Source organism: Grampus griseus, assembly GCF_964374135.1.
Source record: "Grampus griseus genome assembly, chromosome: 2".
NCBI lineage: Eukaryota > Metazoa > Chordata > Mammalia > Artiodactyla > Delphinidae > Grampus > Grampus griseus.
Genome location: NC_139018.1, coordinates 140,234,551 through 140,260,013, shown reverse-complemented (window position 1 = coordinate 140,260,013; position 25,463 = coordinate 140,234,551). Strand labels below are relative to the sequence as shown.

The window sequence follows — 25,463 nt, the reverse complement described above, 5'->3', positions numbered from 1 at the left end:
GAATTCTGGATGCAGTTTTGGCACTTCCAAGCCAATTTTCTCTCTTATTGGATTTGTAAGGTGGCAGTGAAGCTGAGACTGTGTATGTGCTGTTTCTATTGGTGAGGACTGTCGGACTTTTCTACAGTGGCTTCTTCTCATATGGTTCAGGAGGTGGCAAGTGTAGTGACAGCTCTCCAATTCAGTAGGTGGCTTCCAGATTTTAGAAGAGGCAGTGGCTCTTTTGGTGCCCTGGTTCTGCAGCATGTCTCTCAAGGTCATTTCTGAACCTTTCAACCTGGAGTCTGCTTCCTCAGCCCTCCAAACAAGTCCTTAAGCCATTTTATACCCTATACCCTTTTATACTTAAACTATCTAGAATGAATTCTGTTCTCTGAAACTGAACCCAATGTAACAGGAAAGCAGAAAATAAAATATAAAGAAAAAGGATGGTAGATGGCACAAAATAAAACAGAAGAAATAAATCCAATTATGCTTAATAAAACAAGCTAACCTCTAGCTAATAGAGATATGTTCTCATATTAAATTTTCTAAAAAAAACTCAGACATATGAAAACTACAATGAAATACTACACAGTAATTAAAACAAATGAATCAATGCAAATGAATTTCAAAAACAATAGTAAATGAAAAAGGTTGCAAAAGGTTATTCAGCATGATGTTGTTTTTATAAATTTTAAAGCCAAATTTGGTATTTCATATGCAGTTGGTGGAGCCGTACATCGTATGTAGTAGAAGTGTAAAAACATGAATGTGAGTGATACGTACCAACTTGAGCCCAGTGACAATCTCTAGGGAGGAAGGAGAAAGAATAAGGGTCGGGTTTTACTTCTGTCTAATTTTCTATTTCTTTAATAAATACCAAGTAACTGAAGCAAAATGTTTTGATACATTTAATCTTGATAGTGGAGGGAGTAGGTGTCGCTAACATCATTTTCTGCACTCTTCTGCGTGTCCCTAATAGTTCCTAATTTACAAAACGCAGACACACTCTCAGAGCCGTCCAGGACATCTTTGCACACAGCCACATCTATACGGAGAGGAGCTCCTGGGCTGCAGGAGAGGGAGAAAACCGTTGAGGCTGAGAAGCTAGTTATAAACGGGGAGTTGACGTCTGACAAGCTGGAGTCTGCAGAGGCCACGGATGCTCAGAAAGAGCCTGGAAAAAGGGCCAGGGCCGAGGAGCGAGGAGGGTGCCCACGGCTCAAGTTCGGCCAACTCGGGAGATGGTTTTAGAAACTGAGATCCAGATTTAGTAACTTTTTTCTTGGGTGGGCCTGAGCGGACTGTCAACGACACAAATCGAGGGAGGAAGCGGGCTGGGAGGCGGAGGACGGAGGGCAGACGTTAGGCCCCAGAGTGTGGGAACTGAGGGAGAGGATTGCTCAAGCGTAGGTCGCCCCGTTTTCACCCCCTGAAGGAAATCAGCATAACTGGAGGGAAGCCGGGCGAGAAGGATGTTAAAACTGTTCTAAAGTTGTAACCTAAATCCAAAAGCCAGGACGTCCCTACGAGGGAGCGTTTTGGAAAAATGGTACCCTAGCTGCTCCCTCACGTCGGATGCGTTTTGCTCTGCTGACGGGGTTTCCTCAGTGTCTGCGTGGCGGGTCGCGAGCCCGGCTCGGGACGCCGGGGAAAGCCCTCCGGTGGCTGGCGCCGAGCCGGGTCGGGGCCGGGCGGCGGGCGGGCCGCGCCGAGGGCGGGGCCGGGCGCGCGGGGGCGGACCTCGGCGCGCTCCTGGCCGCTCGCTGGCGGTGGGGCAGCGGCGGCTCCTCTGCCGGGTTGCGCCGGAGGACGGGCTTCGGGCGGCGGCCGGGGCGGCCTGCGGACGGACGGGTGGGCCGAGGCGCAGGGCCCGCGCCCGCCGTCTCCCCCTCCTGCCGGCGCCGGGCCCGCGCCATGGCCGCCTCGCCGGGCTCGGGCAGCGCCAACCCGCGGAAGTTCAGTGAGAAGATCGCGCTGCACACGCAGCGGCAGGCCGAGGAGACGCGGGCCTTCGAGCAGCTCATGACCGACCTCACCCTGTCGCGGGTGAGGGCCCGGGCCGGCGCGGGCGGGCGGCCACGGCCGCGGGCGGGCCCCGCGCGGCGGGTGAGAGGTCGCGGGGCCGAGGCGATGGCGGGGCCGGGCGGGGTCGCGCCCGCGGAGTGGAACCCGGGAGCGGGGCCGGCGCGGCCGCGGCCTCGGCGCTTGCCTGCCTTCCGACACCCGCTGGAGGTTTGCTGTCGCCGCGGAGGTGGGAGGGTCGCGGGGCAGTGTGTACTGGGAGATGGGAAGGGACCGAGCCCGGGAAGGCGGGCCGCCGAGTGAGGGCGGCCTAAGGGGGAGGGTGACCGGGAGCGCGGGGAGGAAATCACAAACAGCTCGGAGGCGGGCGGTGCGGCTTCTCACTGCTCCGAACATCCACCGCCCGCGAGTCCTCCCGGACTGCTCGGCGTGGAGGGCCCGAGGCACCCACCCGCTCCTTCGGGAGAGCTCCGCGCACCAGTGAATCCAGGGTCGGCCCCGGGCTGGTTTGGGGTCTGTCTGGGTATCGAGATGTGAGTCCATGTCGAGTGTGGGACTTCGCTACTCTTCCTCCATGGAGGTGCTGTATCGGTCCGGTTTACTGACTTCAGCCCCGATGGTTCATGAGAACTGGGAAGGTGTACAGCGTTGCTGGTGACGGAGGAGGGTCCAGGAGGAATAAGGCGCCAGCCTGGACAAACACTCGGCGAGGTTAGGTAACTGTCGAGGGAGGCAGTGGAGGATGGAGAGCCAACAGGAGTGTCCGCGCAGAACTGCAGAGAACGAGGGTCAGCGTAAGCGGGGCAGGCAGGCCTTGAGGATCCTGAATGCTGACCTTGAAGGACCATCAGGAGGATGGGGGAGGATGTACAGAAGCGGGGGCGGGGTTGTGGGCAGCCTGAAGGAGAATTGAGAGCAGAGTCGCAAACTGGTGGTCCCTGGCTCGCTGAGCTGCAGACGCGGTATTTTTTGGCCATTGGTGCTTGGGAAAACTTATGGAATCTGTCGCCAGAATTGGGAGATTTTTCATAGAAATCAAAGTTGGAGATTTTAATGTACAGTCAAATTTTCGTTCTTTCTCTCTATTTTAAATATATATATTTATATACATTTAAAATTGGGAGACCCGATAACACTCATCCTGATTTCCCATGTGACAGCTAAGCTGGCTGGAGCTGGGTGATGGCTGCCCCCTCAAATGGAGCATGTATTCTCTGGTTGGCCACAGTTCACCCCACAGCCTGTCATGTCCCCCACTCCTGAGGCTAGGTGTCACTTGCCATTTATCATATTTTTGATGGTGTTTTCTTTTAGCGAGGTTAAGGAGAAAGTGAAATATCTCTTGTACTTACATTTCTATCATGATGAGAAGAAATATATATAGATAGTGCTAAACCCTGTAGCTCAGATTCTCTTGAGTTTAGCAAGCCTGACCAACTCTGCCCCATATGATAACTCAATTCAGCCACCACTTTTCTCTATTCTAATTGCTATAAAATTATGATGTCATTTTGTCCTTCACCTTGTACAGGGCATTATTTACATGTTAATTCTGCCTGTGTTCTTTTGTACTCTCTACCAATTGCAAGTAAAATAATAAATACTGCTTGGCTCCACTGTGTTCATACACACAAAGGCAAACGATAACACTGAATTTGCCTAGTAATCTTTGCTTATTTAAAATTTTAAGGGTAACTTTCATAATGAAATTATAAAACTGAAACACTTCTTGTAGAGAACTCGTAGATCCCCAAGCATATGTTCCAAGGGTCCAAAGATCTCAGATGGAGAAGAATCTATCCAGTTCATGATTGATAACCAGATGGCAGACATACTGATTTTCCATTACTAGCCCATGGTGGGCATGCTTATAAATGGAACAGACATCGCTAATCAATCTAGGTACTCTTTCCTTTCTGAGTCTGTTGGGCTTCGACTTTTTCTCCATATAATCAGAGTCAGTCCTTCAGAGTTGGAGTTAAATCCTATTTGTTTAGTTGGTGGGATAGATTAGATTATGGAGAATTTTTCACTCTAGCTTTAGGGGTGCAGCCTTACCTGGAAGCAATGGAAATTTTTTGAGAAGAGAATGCTAGGAGGATCAGTTCAATGGTGGTACCTGGGATGATAAGGAGAGGGAAAAAAATGGAGGCAGATATGCCTGGAAAGAGGCTGTTCCTTTGTTCATTCATTAATTTGTTGGTACTTGAGTCCCCAGTGAGGGTGTAGGGGTGGGGGGAGGTGAAGATGTGGTACCTTGCTTCAAAGATCTTATTAATTTGTTTAGCAAATACTTTTTGAGTCTCTAGTGCGTGCTGGGGGTTCGGATGGACACTGGGGATATAGTAGTGTCTCGTCGTAGATTTTAGGGTTTAATGGGGAAGACATTCATTTGACAAGTCAGGACATATTTTGATGAATAATACGAAAGGGAAACAGTTGAGAGTGTATGGTAGGGAATCCTCACCTCTTCTAGTGGCGTAAAGGGTTAGTAGGAGTGGGGAAGGCATGTGAGGGTATATGCTCGTGTGTTGAGGGAGGGGAGAGTGTTTTAGGCACAGGGGACAGAGGTTCAGCAAGGGGATGAGGAGGGTAATTTGAGATGAGGCATTCATGGGGATTTGGGACTTGATCCTAAGGACAATGGAAAGTCATTGAAGGGGTTGAACCAGGGGAGATTTGCATTTTGAAAGAATGCCTCTAGCTCCAGAAGGTAGGATAGATGGGAGGAAGAGGTAGCAGGGAAATGCTTTGGAGTCTAGGAGATGTGATGGTGGTGACATTGGCAAGGGTGGTAGCCACAGGGAGGCAGAGAGGTGAACAGATTGATACTTAGGAAGTAGAAAGGACCAGACTTGGTGAATGGATGAGGGAGGTGAGGGAGAGGGAGGACTCAAGGATGATCCCCAGCTTTCAGACTTGAGCCATTCCAGGGTATCCTCTGCTAAGAGAGGGAGCGCTGGCAGGAGCAAGGCGGGAGCTGACTCAGTGTCAGGAGATGCTGAGTTTGAGGTGCCTGTGAGGCATTTAAGTAGAGATGGGCCAGCAGATAGTTGTATATGTGGTCCTGGAGCTCAGGAGAGAAGTCTAGGCTAGTGGGAATCTTTGGTGTGTAGCAGCAGGAGTAGATTCTGCTGCCTAGGAAGAATTTCTAGAAAAGATCTTAGAAATTGGTGGCCTAAATTCTAATTTGGCCCTCTGATTTTTTTTTTTTCTTCAATTAGGGCCAACAGTGAATATTGTGATTTTACATTAAAATCTGGACTCTGGCTTCTTTTGAAAAAAGAGATCATCTAACAACACTTACCCTACATTTCCGCATGGCAGCGATTGCCTGGAGTTGAATAGCTGCTGCCCCCCTTAGACAGGGCACGGTGTGTCCTTCAGTTTGCCACAGTCCCCGTCACTCCCTATGGTTTCCTCACAGTGATTCTAGGCTGCTTCGCTTACTTATCTTCCATACCTGGCACCCGTAGGCTTTTGAGTTTGTAACCCCTGCTATACATAGAGTGAAACATGGAAAGGGGCTAGGAGAAGCCCAAGGAGCTGTACCATTTAAAGGGGAGGTAGAGGAGGAGGAGCCAGCAAAGAAGACTGAAGAGCAACCAGAGAGGTAGGAGGAGAGCCAGGAGGATTATGGTTAAGAGAAGGGGATGTGGACCAGCAGCCGAACCCCGTGCTGCTGACTTGGTCTGATGTGATAAGGACTCGTTCTTTGGTCCAGTCATGTGGAGGTCATTGGTAACCTTGGTGGGAGCCACCACGTCCACAGTGTGCTGGGTGGAAGGGAGGTTGTGAGGCACTGAGGCCTTGAATGGAGGAAGTGGGACAGGGTTGGGAACTTGTTCAAGAAGTTTGGCTTTGAAGGACAACTGGTAGTGTGGAGAAACCACACGATCAATAGCACATCAACCTGGAGTGTTAATTTTGCTGGAATATTTGGGAAAAACTATTACTTTTATAGTAAAACAAACAATAGATATGTTATGGCATAGTGAGGCCTCAGAGAGGAATAGAGGAGACTAGAAAGATTAGATTTGGGCTGAATATGGAGCGTTCTCTCTTTGCCAGCCACTGTGCTGATCACTTTACGTTCATTATCTCATGTAGTTCTCACAGTAACCCTGTGGACTGTGTATCTGGAGCGATCCTCACTTTGCGGGAGAGCAAACAGACTTGAGACATAAGGTTGCGTGGCTGGTAAGAGGAAGAGCTGGGGTTTGATTATGGTTGTCACACTGAATGTCTATATGCTGAACTGCTTTTTCTCCCCCATTAGGATATCTAATTGTACCAGCGGCATTTGTTGAAAACAGTTTTCTTTCTCCATTGAATTGCTCTGACACTTTTGTCAAAAATCAACTGGCCATGTATACATCGGTCTATTTTTGGACTCTCTCCTGTTCTATTGATCTGTTCATCTCTCTTTTGAACAACAGCACATTGCCTGGATTACGATAGCTTTATAGTCAGTCTTGAAACAAGGTAACTTAAGTCTTCCACCTTTACCGTTCTTAAAAATTGCTTTGGCGACTCTAGGTCATTCGCACATCTACAGATTTTAGAATTATCAATTTCTGTGAAAAGGGCTGCTGGGATTGTGTTGACTACTACAACACTTTTTCAAAAAGGAATTAGTGAGACTTAGATCTCATTTCATATAGACATTGGAGAAAATTCCACTAAAAGTGTGTGGCTATAGGCTAAAAGTTGCTAACTCAAGGTACTGGGTGAGGCAGGTCAGGAAAATGAGTGGAGGGGCGTGGAATGAGATGGTAAATGGTAGCTGATCTTGGGCCGTAGTGGAGGAGTAACAGGATACAGTGAGGACACGGGCAAACTGGAGAACCCAAGCCCTATCTAAGGGGGCAGGCATTTCTCAGCTCCACGCACTTTTGCCATGAAGAATATGGGTTCAGTGTCATTAGATCTTTCAATCAAGACAAGATGGAAATCCAGATGTTTGTGGCTTCTTGCAATTTAAAAATTTAAAACATTGAGTGGGTCAGACAGAACTCTGTAGGCTAACCATGTCCTGTCGCCTGCCAGTCCATGACCTCTGCCTCAGGCTAATCAGCCTTTTGTCCTCATTTTCCTCATCAGTAAGCATGACGGTATTGAAGACAGTCTCTAAGGTTCTTTCTAGCTCAATGGCTCTAAATTTCAAAAGAGAAAAGTGTCAGAATTACTCAAGGGTTTAGGAGGTAGTTGAGGTTATCAACAATAATGATAATATTTTGAGCAGTTGTCCAGACCTGTACACTTTACACACCACTGTCATGTCTGTTCTCTGTTTTAATCCTTCCACCGTCTTTGTGAAGTAGGCAGCAGAATAATCTGTGCAACCACATGGGAGCTCCGGTTTACAAAGTCAGGTCTTCCTGTTCCAAATCCATTGCTCTTTTTACTGTAGCACAACCGTCTCTGAAGACTCTAGAAATGGGCAGTTTGGTAGGGACAGCAGATATGGACGACCGCTAAGAGAGCCTCAAGCTCAGTTGAAGGCAAATCTCTAGCTAGATTTAGAACTTAGCTTGGTTGAAGTGTCAAGGCTTTTGGGTAAGAGTTGAAGCCTTTGTGAGAACTCCCTGCAGGTAGGAACTTTGGCACGTATTCATCTTAGTAAGCTAGCGTCTGGCACAGTACCTGACACACAGTTAAACGTTTTTATGTAAGTGACTGAGTGGATGGATTGATGCAAGAAGGAATCAAAGGCTTTAGATCAAGGGGGCTGAGAATTTTGTTGAGAGACTTTCAAGGATAGAGAGTCAAATGCTTCTGGTTGAGAATGTCAAGATCAAAAGCTGAGACTTTATAACTTAGCTGATAGATGGGAAAAGCTCATCATGGCTTCCTTCTCATATTTGGCTCTCAGATCTGGGTTTTGATTAATAGAGTTGTACTGTGCAGTATGTTTGAGAAATCAAGTACAGTGGATATAAGGAAGTTAAGGCTGCCAAAGGGTTTTATATGCCTTTAAAACTTCCAAACAGATACAAGTCCTTATCTTTGGAGATGCATATTGAAATATGGAATGCTAGGATGCCTGGATTTCTTTCAGTGGAGTGCAGTGGGTGATGGAGGAGGTAAAGATGAATCAAGATTGGATGTAAGTTGATCATTGTTGGAGCTGGAAGATGAAGAGATGGGGTTTCATTTTACTTGTCTCTATTTTATACGTATTTGAAAATTTTCATAATAAATGTAAAAACAAAAAATCAGAGCACTTCATAGGTGCAGCGATGCTTTTGGTCAACCAAACTTCACTTTTCTCTGAGCTTGTGAATAGTATGATCATTGAGGGAGAAATGGAACAAAGGAAAGGTACATGGCAGAAATAAGAATGTGGGTTTTGAGTTAGCCATAGCTCAGCCTCCTCTAGCTGTGTGAGCTTGGGCAGGTGTCTGAACTTCCCTGAGTCTGGGTCTCCACGTTCGTAAAAGCAGGATCATGTGGTCTCCCTTGGTGATTGCTGAGAGGGTTAGGGATAAAGTGGGCAGAGCGTCTGAGGACAGCATCTGGCTCATCTTAGGGGCTCATATCTGGTAGTTTTTATTATTATTAGACAAAGACAGAGAGTAATGAAAGGGTAAAAACCTGCCTCGGAGTTCCTATCTACCCTTTCTTCCCTACATGAATTACAAGTGCCAAGGGTTACATAACCACAGAGGTAATTTATTATTTTAGAAACAGAACTCTTAAAGACCAAATTGGACCACTCTGGGGTTTACAAGAACTGTAACCAGTTTACTGCCTTTTGAAAAATAAAGCAAGGAAGAACTTACAGAAGAAAAGCATATTAAAACAGTGGGATACCATTTTATACCTGTTCAGTTGACCTCCTTCTTTTCCCCAATTAATGATAATTTCCAGTGTTAGTGAGTTTTTGGTCAAACTGTTTTCTCATATCTACATTGGTATACCCTCTGGGAAAACATCTTGGCAGTGTGTATGGAGAGCCATCAAAAGGCCCAAACCCAGAGACTTAGGAATCACTCTTTGCAGTGTGTTCTAAGGAAATAATTCAGAAGAAGAAATGTCATATAGCCATTAAAAATGCTTATGTAATATCATAGAAAAGAGTTATGATGTAAGCATGCAAGATTGTACCTATGTTGTGGTCACCACTGTGCAGTTATTACACATAAATGTAAAAGGAGACTGGAAAAGAGCATGGAGAAGGGAAGATAGTCAGTGTGTTAGAGTCATGGACAGTGGCTTAGTTTTTTTTAAGAAATTCTTTTGTTGCTGTGCCTCCACACACATACACTCAAAGACCGTGCAAGAGTACCTCACTGTCATGGCTGAGACATTTAGCACAGGGGTAAATTCTTTCCAAAAATAGACTAATCAAAACCCAGAAAGCACTGGAAACCTGAAGGTTTTAAGTAGAGAAGAAACTGAAGCCAAGACTTTCACTCTTGAACCATTTCGCTACACAACACCATACTTTGATGCTTCTTTCAGATCTTTGCTGTCATCTCTCAACAACTTTGAAATGTCTTTGTTCCCAGGTTCAATTTCAGAAGCTTCAGCAACTGCGCCTTACACAGTACCATGGAGGATCCTTACCCAATGTGAGCCAGCTGCGGAGCAGTGCCTCCGAGTTTCAGGTACCTGAGATACTTACTTTCTTTGAGCTGAGTGGAGTGTAAAAAGAGAAGCAAAAATTTTCCTTGAAAAGATTAGATCTTGGCTTCCCTGGTGGCGCAGTGGTCGGGAGTCCGCCTGCCAGTGCAGGGGACATGGGTTCGAGCCCTGGTCCGGGAGGATCCCGCATGCCACGGAGCAGCTGAGTCCATGCGCCACAGCTGCTGAGCCTGCGCTGTGGATCCCACGAGCCACAACTACTGAAGCCCGCGTGCTTAGAGCCTGTGCTCCGCGGCAAGAGAGACCAGCACCATGAGGGGCCCTTGCACTCGCCACAACTAGAGAAAAGCCTGCGTGTAGCAACGAAGACCCAACGCAGCCAAAAATAAAAGAAAAAGAAAAAAAGATTAGATCTTGAAGATAAACTGGGCTTAGATACAGTTCAGTGTTCTTCTGGGAAGTCCATTGTTATTCTTTTTCCTAGTTACTGCAGCATAAGATAGTGTTATTTCACAAATGGTCTAAGGCAGCACTGTCCATTGGAAATATAATGTGAGTCACATATGTCATTTAAACATTTCTAGTAGCCACATTAAAGAAAAAGAAACCAGTATAATTAATTTTAATATTATTTAAATGATTTAAATAATTATTTGACCCAATCTATCCAAAATATTATTGTTTAAACATAGAATCAATATTAAAAAACATTAATGAGATATTTCACATTCTTTTTTTTCTTTTTTTTAAATTAAGTCTTTGAAATCTGGTGTGTATTTTGCACTTAAAGCACATCTTAATTTGTACCAGCCATGTTTCACTACCTTCATGTGGCTAGTTTCTACCATGCTGGACAGGACAAATCTACAGCATAGATAAGTGGTCTGTACTGCACTTATTTTTAAATTTTTTTAAATTTTTTTTTTGGCTGTGTTGGGTCTTCGTTGCTGCGCGTGGGCTTTCTCTAGCTGCGGTGAGCAGGGGCTGCTCTTTGTCAAGGTGCGTGGTCTTCTCATTGCAGCAGCTTCTCTTGTGGAGCACAGGCTCTAGATGCATGACCTTCAGTAGTTGCAGTATGTGGGCTCAGTAGTTGTGGTGCATGGGCTCAGTAGTTGTGGCTTGCAGGCTCTAGAGCACAGGGTCAGTAGTTGTGGCGCACGGGCTTAGTTGCTCCGTGGCGTGTGGGATCTTCCCAGACCAGGGATCCCTGTCCCCTACATTGGCAGGCAGATTCTTAACCATTGCACCACCAGGGAAGTCCCTATATTGCATTTAGATTAGTGCAGTGTCATAGGGTGCTTTAATCATTCATATTAGTGAAGAGCCTTGTTCAAAACAATGTGGAATTGGTGATTTAGACAGTGGTATATGGTACTGTTTTTAAGATCTGAATTAGATTTAGATATCCTAGTCTTTGAATAATTAGGAGGCTGACATTCTAATTATACAATTTAAGATTCAGTGTTAAATTTCTTTGTTGTGAAATCTGGTTCACTTGTTTGATGATGTCCCATAAAGCAGAAATATTATTTAAATGGATACTTCCATTTGGGAGTGCTAATAGGAACTCTTAAATGTAATGTGATTAGAAAAAGTACTATATGAACATATTTGTACCTTAGTACACTGGACTCTTATCTTTAATGAGTTTGGAATCTCACTATAATACTGCCTATATTAGAAACCTACCTCTATAGATGAAACTATCTTACATGTTGGCCGTTGGGTCATTCAATATCCAAATAAAGTAGATCTCTGCTTTATGCTGGATTTCATGCTTCAGAAGATAGAACTTTGTCAAGATATACTGTGTTTGAAATCCCGATTTTGTGGTACTTTCCTGTCAACTTTAGAGGAATATAGAATGTATTGTAGTGTCCTTTTCCTTGTGTATTGGGGGATGGGATGAAGTGACAGACCCAGGGCTTCCCGGGATTCTTTCTCTGAGTAATTTTTAAACTTTGAAACAATCACAAACTTACAGAAAAGTTGGATGTACAGTAAAAATAACTGTATTTTTACCCTTGAGAATAAGTTGCTGACCTAATGCCCTATCAACCCAAAATACTTCACCGTGTATTTCCTACAAGCAAGGCCGTTGTTCTACATAACCTGAATAGAACCATCAAAATCAGGAAATTAACAGTGATGCATTATTACCATTTGATCCTGAGACCCCATTCAGGTTTCACCAGATGTCCCATTACTGTCCTGTACAGCAAAAGGATCCAGTTCAGAGCACATACATTGTCTTTAGTCTCCTTCAGTCTAGAACAATTTTTCAATCTTTTATTTTTGACATTAAAGAAATTATTTTTGACTTTTGTGACCTTGCCACTTCTGAAGATCACAGGCCAGTTCTTTTTTAGAATATCTCTCTGTTGGGGTTTGTCTGATGTTTCTTCATGATTGGATTCAGATTACGCATCTTTGTCAGGAATAGCCAAAGGTGGTTCTGTTATTGTATCCCATTAAGTGGGTGATTTTTCATTTTCATGATGTTCACTTTTATCACGTAGTTAAGGTGGTGTCTGTCAGTCTTCTCCACTCTGAAGTTACTCTTCTCCTTTGTAATTAATAGGTATTTTGTGAGGAGATACTTTATCCTGATTCTCATCAAACTTTCAATTTATACATTTATTTATTTATTTCTATATTTGTGGTTTTGTGATTTCTTATTTTTTTCCATGGTTTATAATCTATAACTATTATTGTTATTTTGGTCCTCACATTATCCCTGATTAGGCCAATAGGAGCTCCTTCCCAGGATTCTTGTCAAACAGAAAAAAAGGGAATCCCAGAAGCATAAATTTTTTTTAAGCAAACATTTTTGAAGTGTAATTTATATGCAATACAATTGACCTTCTTTAGATTTACAGGTTATGTTGTATAATTACCACCACAATCAAGATACAGAACAGTTTCATCATCCCCCAGAAGTTCCCTTAATATCCCTTTGTAATCTATTCCCATCCCCTACCTCCAGCCTCTGGAACCACTGATATGTAGTTTTGCCTTTTCCAATGTATCCTATAAACAGAATCAGAAGTAGAGTTCTTCTTTCACTTAGCAATTGCATTTGAGACTCATCCATGTTGTGGCATGTATGAGTTTCCTAGAGCTGCCATAACAAAGTACCACAAACTGGGTGGTGTACATTTTGAACAGCAGAAATTTATTCTCTCACAGTTCTGAGGCTGGAACTGTGAAATCAAGGTGTCCGTAGGGCCATGCTCTCTGGGAAGAATCCTTCCTCGTCTCTTCCTAGCTTCTCTTGGTTGCCTCCAGTCCTTGGTGTCCCTTGGCTTGTAGCTCCATCATTCTGCTCTCTGCCTCCATTCCATATGACCTTCTTCCCTGTTTGTCTGTGTCCAAATCTCCCCCTTCCTTCTCTTATAAAGACGCCAGTCATTGGATTTAGGGCCCACCCTAATCCAGTATGACCTCATCTTAACTTGTTTACATCTGCAAAGATTCTCTTCCCAAATAAAGTCACATTCATGGGTACTTGGGGTTAGGACTTGAACAAATCTTTTTTGGGGAACATGATTCAACCCACTACGTTGCAGTTATCAGTAGTTGACTCTCTTTATTGCTGAGTAGTATTCCATTGTATGGAGGTACTATAATTGGTTTATTCATTCATCACTTGATGAGCATTTGGATTGTTTCCACCTTTTGACAATTGTGAGTAAAGATATTCACATTCAGTTTTTGTGTAAACACCTAGTAGTGGAACTGCTGGATCAAATGTAAGTGTATATTTAACTTTGTAAGAGACTGCCAAACTGTTTTACAAAGTGGCTATGCCATTTCACATTCCAGCAATGTTCCAGTGACTCTGCATTCTCTCCAGCCCTTGGTATTTCATTTCTTTTTTTTAAAATTGTGGTTAAAAAAACACAACATAAAATTTATCATCTTAACCATTTTTTTGGACTTTTTATTTTATTTTGTTTTTTTCACACACACACACTGTATTTTATTTTTATGAGATAAATAAACTGACACCAAGCATTGTAAATGGATGACCACAACAAAAACAACAATGATTGCAATTACCAAACACGAAACACACTCATACTATGTCATAATATTGACATTCAGTCCAGTAATCCTCCACTGTAACAGCGCCTTTACTTTGCAGTGAAAATTGATTTGTATATTTTTTGCCTCTGAGTCCTTGTGGGATTATTATTTTTTTTATTCAAACAGAAAGTCACAAATATTATAATCATCCTCATCAGTTCACTCAGTCCCATGTAATTAATTTTCTTTTTCATCTTGATCTTGTGTTAGCACTTTTATGAATTCATCAGTTTTCCATTAGAGTTCTGAAAATGCTTATTCATTCAGTTCAGCAATATAGTCAGTTACCAGAAACCTGTACTTGTCAGAGTCTTTTCCATGAATTCCTTGAAGATGAAACCCTTTTATAGAAACATTTTTGCGAAAGCTTCAGAGTACACCCAGAACTGTCTGTAAATGACAAAAGACTTAAAAATGACCACGGTTAAAGATTTGGTGAAAGTTCATAATAATGCAATTGACAAGGAAATTTAGTTATTTCTGAGATATACATTTTAAAGTAATAACTAGAATTATGACTTATTATACCAGAACATATAAGATTTTTAGAAAGTTCATGTAATGTCTGAAACATTTACATTAACATATTTCCATATAAATAACCCAAAGAAAGTTTAGCATTAGTTGTTTTTTTTGTTTGTTTTTTTATACTGCAGGTTCTTATTAGTCATCAATTTTATACACATCAGTGTATACATGTCAATCCCAATCGCCCAATTCAGCACACCACCATCCCCACCCCACTGCGGTTTTCCCCCCTTGGTGTGCATACGTTTGTTCTCTACATCTGTGTCTCAACTTCTGCCCTGCAAACCAGTTCATCTGTACCATTTTTCTAGGTTCCACATACATGCGTTAATATACGATATTTGTTTTTCTCTTTCTGACTTACTTACTCCATATGACAGTCTCTAGATCCATCCACATCTCAACAAATGACTCAATTTCGTTCCTTTTTATGGCTGAGTGATATTCCATTGTATATATGTACCACAACTTCTTTATTCATTCATCTGTCGATGGGCATTTAGGTTGCTTCCATGACCTGGCTATTGTAAATAGTGCTGCAATGAACATTGGGGTGCATGTGTCTTTTTGAATTATGGTTTTCTCTGGGTATATGCCCAGTAATGGGATTGCTGGGTCATGTGGTAATTCTATTTTTAGTTTTTTAAGGAACCTCCATACTGTTCTCCATAGTGGCTGTATCAATTTACATTCCCACCAACAGTGCAAGAGGGTTCCCTTTTCTTCACACCCTCTCCAGCATTTGTTGTTTGTAGATTTTCTGATGATGCCCATTCTAACTGGTGTGAGGTGATACCTCATTGTAGTTTTGATTTGAATTTCTCTAATAATTAGCGACGTTGAGCGTCTTTTCATGTGTTTGTTGGCAATCTGTATATCTTCTTTGGAGAAATGTCTATTTAGGTCTTCTGCCCATTTTTGGATTGGGTTGTTTGTTTCTTTAATATTGAGCTACATGAGCTGTTTATATATTTTGGAGATTAATCCATTGTCCGTGGATTCATTTGTGAATATTTTCTCCCATTCTGAGGGTTGTCTTTTCGTCTTATTTATGGTTTCCTTTCCTGTGCAAAAGCTTTTAAGTTTCATTAGGTCCCATTTGTTTATTTTTGTTTTTATTTCCCTTACTCTAGGAGGTGGATCAAAAAAGATCGTGCTGTGATTTATGTCAAAGAGTGTTCTTCCTATGTTTTCCTCTAAGAGTTTTAGAGTGTCTGGTCTTACATTTAGGTCTCTAATCCATTTTGAGTTTATTTTTGTGTATGGTGTTAGGAAGTGTTCTAATTTCATTCTTTTACATGTAGCTGTCCAGTTTTCCCAGCACCACTTATTGAAGAGACTGTCCTTTCTCCATTGTATATCTTTGCCTCCTTTGTCATAGATTAGTTGACCATAGGTGTGTGGGTTTATCTCTGGGCTTTCTATCTTGTTCCATTCATCTATGTTTCTGTTTTTGTGCCAGTACCATATTGTCTTGATTACTGTAGCTCTGTAGTATAGTCCGAAGTCAGGGAGTCTGATTCCTCCTGCTCCGTTTTTTTCCCTCAAGACTGCTTTGGCTATTGGGGGTCTTTTGGGTCTCCATACAAATTTTAAGATGATTTGTTCTAGTTCCGTAAAAAATGCCATTGGTAATTTGATAGGGATTGCATTGAATCTGTAGATTGCTTTGGGTAGTATAGTCATTTTCACAATATTGAGTCTTCCAATCCAAGAACATGGTATATCTCTCCATCTGTTGGTATCATCTTTAATTTCTTTCATCAGTGTCTTATAGTTTTCTGCATACAGGTCTTTTGTTTCCCTAGGTAGGTTTATTCCTAGGTATTTTATTCTTTTTGTTGCAGTGGTAAATGGGAGTGTTTCCTTAATTTCTCTTCAGATTTTTCATCATTAGTGTGTAGGAATGCAAGAGATTTCTGTGCATTAATTTTGTATCCTGCAACTTTACCAAATTCATTGATTAGCTCTAGTAGTTTTCTGGTGGCATTTTTAGGATTCTCTATGTATAGTATCATGTCATCTGCAAAAAGTGACAGTTTGACTTCTTCTTTTCCAATTTGTATTCCTTTTATTTCTTTTTCTTCTTTGATTGCTGTGGCTAGGACTTCCAAAACTATGTTGAATAATAGTGGTGAGAGTGGACATCCTTGTGTCGTTCCTGATCTTAGAGGAAATGCTTTCAGTTTTTCACCATTGAGAATGATGTTTGCTGTGGGTTTGTCGTATATGGCCTTTATTAGGTTGAGGTAGTTTCCCTCTATGCCCACTTTCTGGAGAGTTTTTATCATAAATGGGTATTGAATTTTGTCAAAAGCTTTTTCTGCATCTATTGAGATGATCATATCGTTTTTATTCTTCAATTTGTTAATATGGTGTATCACATTAATTGATTTGCATATATTGAAGAATCCTTGCATCCCTGGGATAAATCCCACTTGATCATGGTGTATGATCCTTTTAATGTTTTGCTGGATTCTATTTGCTAGTATTTTGTTGAGGATTTTTGCATCTATATTCATCAGTGATATTGGTCTGTAATTTTCTTTTTTTCTAGTATCTTTGTGTGGTTTTGGTATCAGGGTGATGGTGGTCTCATAGAATGAGTTTGGGAGTGTTCCTTCCTCTGCAATTTTTGGGAAGAGTTTGAGAAGGATGGATGTTAGCTCTTCTCTAAATGTTTGATAGAATTCACCTGTGAAGCCATCCGGTCCTGTGCTTTTGTTTGTTGGAAGATTTTTAATCACAGTTTCAGTTTCATTACTTGTGATTGGTCTGTCCATATTTTCTGTTTCCTCCTGGTTCAGTCTTGGAAGGTTATACCTTTCTAAGAATTTGTCCATTTCTTCCAGGCTGTCCATTTTATTGGCATAGAGTTACTTGTGGTAGCCTCTTAGGATGCTTTGTATTTCTGTGGTGTCTGTTGTAACTTCTCCTTTTTCATTTCTAATCTTATTGATTTTAGTCCTCTCCCTCTTTTTCTTGATGAGTCTGGCTAATGGTTTATCAATTTTGTTTATTTTCTCAAAGAACCAGCTTTTAGTTTTATTGATCTTTGCTATTGTTTTCTTTGTTTCTATTTCATTTATTTCTGCTCTGATCTTTATGATTTCTTTCCTTCTGCTAACTTTGGGTTTTGTTTCTTCTTCTTTCTGTAGTTCTTTTAGGTGTAAGGTTAGATTGTTTACTTGAGATTTTTCTTGTTTCTTGAGGTAGGCTTGTAAACCTCCCTCTTAGAAGTGCTTTTGCTGCATCCCATAGGTTTTGTTTTTATTTTGTTTATTTATTTTTTTTTTGCGGTACGTGGGCGTCTCACTGTTGTGGCCTCTCCCATTGCGGAGCACAGGCTCTGGACACGCAAGCTCAGTGGCCATGGCTTACGGGCCTAGCCACTCCGCGGCATGTGGGATCTTCCTGGACCGGGGCACGAACCCGTGTCCCCTGCATCGGCAGGCGGACTCTCAACCACTGCCCCACCAGGGAAGCCCAGAAGGCAGGTTCTTCACCACTGGACCACCAGGGAAGTCCCCTCCATAGATTTTTAGACTCAGCTTTTTGACTTCTACAAAAAGTCGTGTTGGGATTTTAAGTGGGATTTCACTGAATCTGTAATCAGGTTGGGGAGAACTGATGTTTTAATACTGAGTTTTCTAATCCATGAACATGGAACAGAAGCAGAGATTTTTGATCCAAGTTAAGTTGCTTATAATTAGTTATTTAAACACAGTCCACTTCCTTTTATGTTTATAGATCATTTTGGAGTTTACAGAGTGTTTTCACAACTCTTATTCTACTTGATCCTTAATACATTAGTTGGTAAGCATAGCACTATATTAATATTGGTTAAAGACCAATTTTCTATCCTAATGGAGGATCTAAAAGTACATTCTTTTCACCTAACCCATTGGGCCCTTATTCAGAGAACACAAACTTACCAGATGAGTAAACCAAAGTAAGCTTTTCAGGCAAACTTCTGATAATCCTTAGCAACGGACAGGTCATTGGTCAGGGGTGGCTAAGGTTACAGCCCTCCTATTTCTAGGCAGGGCCTGGCCTGTGTACACTGAAGGCAGAGAGAGGAAGTGGCATTATCTTCTTCTCTGAGGGCTAGGGCTGTCTCTTCTGGTTAGGGGAGGGCCTGCTGTTCTCCAGTGCGTTGCAGCCTGCGTAACAGCGAGGGCGCCTGTTGGCTGTGCAGCCTGATTGTCAGGCAGCTACAGAGAGAGGGACAGAGGGCATCTCTTGTATAGTGCTGTCTGGGTACAGTTGTAGCCTTTCACATCCTTCACATAACCTCCCTAGTTCTTTCAAATTATATCACTAAAAACTAATCACACTTTTTTACATTTCTGACTACTACATTTTTTAAAAATTGGGTCATCTTGTTTATAACTGAGAGTTTATAATTTAGGGAGCAATCTGGCGGCCAAAGGGAGAAAGCCCTATTGCAAGCAGAAGGGCTTGGCCAGATGCAAAATGGTGATTTTTCTGAGACCCACCACCAATACAGGTGGGTATAGTGAGGCCCAGAGTTTGCATTGCAAGTATTGTTGGAGAAGCAGACTTAAAAATCGAGTCTTTGACTCCTAGTTCAATTTTAGTGGCTTTCCTTTGCTGAATTTCCTTTAAAAGTTTTATAAGATTCTTTAAAAAATGACTGGCAGGGAATTCCCTGAGGTCCAGTGGTTAGGACTCCACGCTTTCACTGCCGAGGGTGTGGGTTCTATCTCTGGTCAGGGAACTAAGATCCCGCAAGTTTCACAGTGCAGCCAAAAAAAAAAAAAAGATTGGCAAGGTACATTGGTTAAATTCAAACAAATGGAAAACAGAAGTAGCAATATTAACCTCAAAATACTGCTGCTAATAATAGCCAACATTTGTTGAGTATGAGCTATGTGTCAGACACTGCATTAAGCTCACTACATAGATTATTTAATTTTCACAAAAACCCATTGGGTATATGTATTTGGTAATTGTCATAGCATTATTTGAGTTGTATGTGATATAATAACATAGCAACAAATTGCAAAAAGCAAAAACTAGTAAAATTAGGAGAATGTGACAGCACAATTGTAGATTTTTAATTCACTATAACAGTTGAGTCAGTACCCAAAATATAGAGTGATATCATTAGCAAATGAGGATTACTATATACAAAATGATTTTTGATAAAAGTCCCTTTTATTTTCTACTCAATATAAAATATGTAAAATCATATATCATTTCTTCAGCCTTCTGCCAGTGAAGCCCTGGTCCTTGAAATACTTTTTTATAATTTTTGTTGAAATATAGTTGATTTACAATGTTATGTTACTTTCAGGTATACAGCAAAGTGATTCATTTACCCATATATAAATATATATATATATATATATATATATATATATTCTGTTTTTACATTCTCTTCCCTTATAGGTTATTACAAGATATTGAGTATAGTTCCCTGTGCTCAAAAATTTATTCCTATAATTTTTTTCTCTAAAAAGGTAAGATAACCTTTTTTACATATTCATAGACAAATTTTAAAAACAACATTTTTTTTCCTGATTGTAAAAGTGATGCTTATTATAGAAAACAGGTAACATTCCTGTTCACATTTTGGCTGTTTTCTTTCAGTAGTTTTGTTGTGACTGTAAATATTTTTAACAAAATCAACATCATACTGCATGTATAGTTTTGTATCTTTTTGACGTCATGAACACTTTCTTATGTTTAAATGGTCTTCAAAAACATTATTTCTAGTGATTTATGATATTCTATCACATGGATGCACCACAATTTATTGAACTGCTCCCTTGTTGTTGGACATTTGGGTTGTTTTCACTATTCATAGGATGTGTGTGTGTGTGTGTGTGTGTGTGTGTGTGTGTGCGCGCGTGTGTGTGTTGTATGTATAAATCGATCATAATACTAGGCCAAAGAATTTCTCAGTAAGTTAAAAAGTGTTCCACCGTGATAATCCCAAACTCCTCCAATTTCTGTAGTCGAAGTGCATCTCTCAGAGCTCCTCCAGGCCCTTGTCCTCCTCACTGTGGGCTATGGGGCCTGACAAGGGGGAAAGGGCAGCAGAAGCAGGTTTGGATGAAGGGTGGAGATCTGTGCACCCACCACACAGCACAGGGAACACTCTGAACTTCGAGGAACTGAATTCCACGGTGGTGAGAAACTTATGTAGTGAAACAAGAGAGGCTGATTCTCACTGAATATCCTTGCAGATTGTGCAGGGCAGAAAGATGAGATGACAGGGATCTGTCCATCTTGTACTTCTTTTTTTCTGAAGGAAGAACTGAGGTTCCTGGATGCTACCTTGTCAGCTTGGAGTTAAATGACCGGCGGGCCTGCAGCCCATCCTCCTACTGAGCCTCCTCAGGCAAACCATGGAATTCTCTAAACCTCATCTGTGAATCATGATAATGACAGTCACTTGATGGGGTTGTTATGAGCATCTAGTGAATGCAGAATAAAATGCAGAAGAGCTTTGGAAACTGTCAAGTGTGAAACAACCATCAGTTATTAACACAAATAGTGCTCAGGAACAATTTTGAAGTCGGAAGTTTGTATTTATCACTTTCTACCTCTATTTTTCCTCTGCTCTTCCCATTCTCCCGACCCCACCGAAACCTGTGCTGTCCAGTATGGTAGTCATGAGCCAGATTTACATCTTTAATTAAGATGAAATAAAATTAGAGGTTCAGTTTCTCACTCACACTAGCCACACTTCAGGTCTCAGTAGGCGCCACGTGGTGGGTGGCTGCTCCTGCGGTTGGCCCTCTTTATGCTGTGCCCGAGTCCCCATTTCAGCCCTGGGTTAAGGCTTCACCTGGCCCTAAAAACCAGGTGCTTTCAGATGATCCTTCCCCTCCTTTCCTTCATCAGTCAGTGAGATTTTTGTGTCTTGGCTAAAGTGCTTGTTTGGATTACAAGAACAGTTTTCTGGGGGAATTCCCTGGCAGTCCAGTGGTTAGGACTCGATGCTTTCACTGCTGAGGGCCCGGGTTCAATCCCTGGTCTGGGAACTAAGATCCTACGAGCCACGCAGTGCGGCCAAAAAAAAAAAAGAAAGAAAAGTATTCTGATTAAATTTCATATAAAAAATTTAAGGATGGACCTAGAGATTATCATATTAAGTGAAGTAAGTCAGACGGAGAAAGAAAAATACCATATGATATCACTTACATGTAGAATCGAAACTATGATACAAATGAACTATTTACAAAACAGAAACAGACTCACAGACTTAGAAAACAAACTTACGGTTACCAAAGGGGAGAGGGAGTGGGGAGGGATAAATTAGGAGTTTGGGATTAGCAGATACAAACTACTATATATAAAATACATAGGGACTTCCCTGGTGGCGCAGTGGTTAAGAATCCGCCTGCCAATGCAGGGGACATGGGTTTGAGCCCTGGTCTGGGAAGGTCCCACATGCCTCGGAGCAACTAAGCCCGTGTACCACAACTCCTGAGCCTGTGCCCTAGAGCTTGTAAGCCACAACTACTGAGCCAATGTGCCACAACTAAGGAAGCCCGTGTGCCTAGAGCCCATGCTCCGCAACAAGAGAAGCTGCTGCAACTAGAGAAAGCCCATGCGCAGCAACAAAGACCCAACGCAGCCAAAAATAAAAAGATAAATAAATAAATTTATTTTAAAAATAATAAATAAAATAAAATAGATAAACAACAAGGTCCTACTGTATAGCACAGGGAACTATATTCAGTATCCTGTAATAACCATAATGGAAAAGAATATGAAAAAAATATATATGTGCACATATGTATAACTGAATCACTTTGCTGTATACCAGAAACTAACACAACATTGTAAATCACTATATTTCAATAAAAAAAATAAAAAATTTTAGCTTCCACTTCACTACTCTGAAGAACATTTATCAATATTTCAAAAGAGGATGCCTGCAAAATCACATGTCTCCAGTTGGCAGAATTCCACACCATAAATGATGGAAGTTAATCTGAAAGGCTGTGAGGAAGGGCTTATCCTTAAATAACTGGATGCACACACACCACACACACACACACACACACAAACACACGTGTGTGTGCACACGCAGGTGGACATCTGAATCAGCATACTGACCCTGGGAGGGCTTTGTGTTCTCCTGTTCCTTACTTCATCTAAGAGAGGATTAACTACTCTTCTTTTTCACTTCTCATTAATTGATAGATAATCAATAAATAAATTCAAAAATTTCTTGAGCACCTACTGTGGTGGCAGAAACATATTTCTGTATGAAGCAGAAGAAAGATGGAAATGAGTAAGTTGGCCCCTCCACAGAAGAAGATTGTGGCCCGGTTAGTCCTTGTTGAACACCCCTCAGCTGTGGTCCTGAAGTCTGGGCAGACTGCATTTGGCCACTGCCCCCATGGAAGTAGGGCTGCTCTGCCTTAAGCCAAGAGTGATCATCATGAAGAAAAAGAAATAAAAGGAATACAAATTGGAAAAGAAGAAGTCAAACTGTCACTTTTTGCAGATGACATGATACTATACATAGAGAATCCTAAAAATGCCACCAGAAAACTACTAGAGCTAATCAGTGAATTTGGTAAGGTTGCAGGATACAAAATTAATGCACAGAAATCTCTTGCATTCCTATGCACTAACAATGGAAGATCAGAAAGAGAAATTAAGGAAACACTCCCATTCACCACTGCAACAAAAAGAATAAAATACCTAGGAATAAACCTACCTAAGGAGGTAAAAGACCTGTACTCAGAAAACTATGAGACACTGATGAAAGAAATTAAAGATGATACAAACAGTTGGAGCAATATACCATGTTCTTGGATTAGAAGAATCAGTATTGTGAAAATGACTATACTACCCAAAGCAATCTACAGATTCAGTGCAATCCCTATCAAATTACCAGTGGCATTTTTTACAGAACTAGAACAAAAATTCTTAAAGTTTGTATGGAGACCCAAAAGACCCCAAATAGCCAAAGCAGTCTTGAGGGTAAAAAACAGCGCTGGAGGAATCAGACTCCCTGACTTCAGACTATACTACAAAGCTACAGTAATCAAGACAATATGATACTGGCATGAAAACACAGATATAGATCAATGGACTAGGATAGAAAGCCCAGAGATAAACCCACGCACCTATGGTCAACTAATCTATGACAAAGGAGGCAAGGATATACAATGGAGAAAAGACAGTCTCTTCAATAAGTGGTGCTGGGAAAACTGGACAGCTACATGTAAAAGAATGAAATTAGAACACTTCCTAACACCATACACAAAAATAAACTCAAAATGGATTAGAGACCTAAATGTAAGACCAGACACTCTAAAACTCTTAGAGGAAAACATAGGAAGAACACTCTTTGACATAAATCACAGCAAGATCTTTTTTTGACTCACCTCCTAGAGTAAGGGAAATTAAAACAAAAATAAACAAATGGGACCTAATGAAACTTAAAAGCTTTTGCAAAGCAAAGGAAACTACAATCAAGATGAAAAGACAACCCTCAGAATGGGAGAAAATATTTGCAAATGAATCAATGGACAAAGGATTAATCTCCAAAATATATAAACAGCTCATACAGCTCAATATTAAAAAAACAAGCAACGCAATCCCAAAATGGGCAGAAGACCTAAATAGACATTTCTCCAAAGAAGACATACAGATGGCCAAGAAGCACATGAAAAGCTGCTCAACATCACTAATTATTGGAGAAATGCAAATCAAAACTACAATGAGGTATCACCTCACACCAGTTAGAACGGGCATCATCAGAAAATCTACAAACAACAAATGCTGGAGAGGGTGTGGAGGGAAGGGAACCCTCTTGCACTGTTGGTGGGAATGTAAATTGATACAGCCACTATGGAGAACAGTATGGAGGTTCCTTAAAAAAACTAAAAATAGAATTACCATATGACCCAGCAATCCCACTACTGGGCATATACCCAGAGAAAACCATAATTCAGAAAGACACATGCACCCCAATGTTCATTGCAGCACTATTTACAATAGCCAGGTCATGGAAGCAACCTAAATGCCCATCGACAGATGAACGGATAAAGAATATGTGGTACATATACACAATGGAATATTACTCAGCCATAAAAATAGAATGAAATTGGGTCATTTGTTGAGATGTGGATGGATCTAGAGACTGTCATACAGAGTGAAGTAAGTCAGAAAGAGAAAAACAAATATTGTATATTAACGCATATATGTGGAACCTAGGAAAATGGTACAGATGAATCAGTTTGCAGGGGAGAAATGGACACACAGATGTAGAGAGCAGACATATGGACACCAAGGAGGGAAAGTGGGGTGGTGGTGGTGATGGGGTGAATTGGGAGATTGGAATTGACCTATACACACTAATATATATAAAATAGATAACTAATAAGAACCTGCTGTATAAAAAGTCAATAAAATTCCAAAAAAAAAAAAAAAAAAAAAGAGTGATCCTGGAATCTCAGAGACCATCCCAAAATGGTTATGGCTTGGGTCACAGTTGAAAGAGTCTCTGCAGAGACCTCAGAACAGCCTCTTGTGCCATCTATTGGTCTTCAGAAATTCCATCTATCTCTACCTTCAGCTCCCTCCCAGCTCCTCATATTTCCTGACCATCTCTCCTCTAGTTCTCTCTCCTGGAATTTTGGCAGTGACTTGCAAGGTGAACTTGCCCTAAGCCTCTGCTTCCTCTGGGTACCACGCAGGAGGAGGCTGTGGTGTGATGAGGAGTATGGCTTGGGTGTCCGGCTGACCTAGGCTTGAGTCCTGGCTCTATCACTCTTTTGATCTGTGATCCTGGGCTTTCCCTCAACCTCTCTAAGCGTTTTTTTGTTTGTTTTTTTGGTATATAAAATAGGGATAATAATAATTATCCATAAGATAAACTGAGATAATGGGAGGTATGGAAGCACTGACCAAGGGATTTGGGAGCTGGAGTGAGTTAAGAGAACTAGGGTGTAAAGATAACTGACTCCTTCCCAAGCCACTAACTAAATTCTGTTTATGTATGCTCCTTCATCAGAGTTTGTGGCATAGTCATCTGCTCAAAACTTAAAAGTGAGAGGGAATTTTGTTCCCAAGGTCATAAATCTTAGCCAGCCCTGCTCTTTGATACAGCATGGTCTCTGTCAGCCCCAAAACAATACCCTTTTATCCAAATACTATTAGGTAAAATGAGATAGGGCCGTGACCTTGGGCTTCTGCGTGAGATGTAGAAGACCACATTTACTAGTTATTTTAGCGTACGTTATTTCCAGGAA

General features: G+C 41.6%; 1 protein-coding gene across 1 annotated transcript in view; it reads left to right on the top strand.

Moving 5' to 3' along the window:
• Positions 1-1,899: 1,899 nt before the first annotated feature.
• CRTC3 (CREB regulated transcription coactivator 3) overlaps positions 1,900-25,463 on the top strand; it is a gene marked incomplete at its 5' end in the record, with an annotated part of 99,424 nt that continues 75,860 nt past the window's right edge. Inside the window, 2 exons of the mRNA XM_082649101.1 lie at positions 1,900-2,031; positions 9,522-9,620. Coding sequence (XP_082505227.1) covers positions 1,900-2,031; positions 9,522-9,620 — 231 coding nt within the window. The remainder of the gene's footprint in view (positions 2,032-9,521; positions 9,621-25,463) is intronic.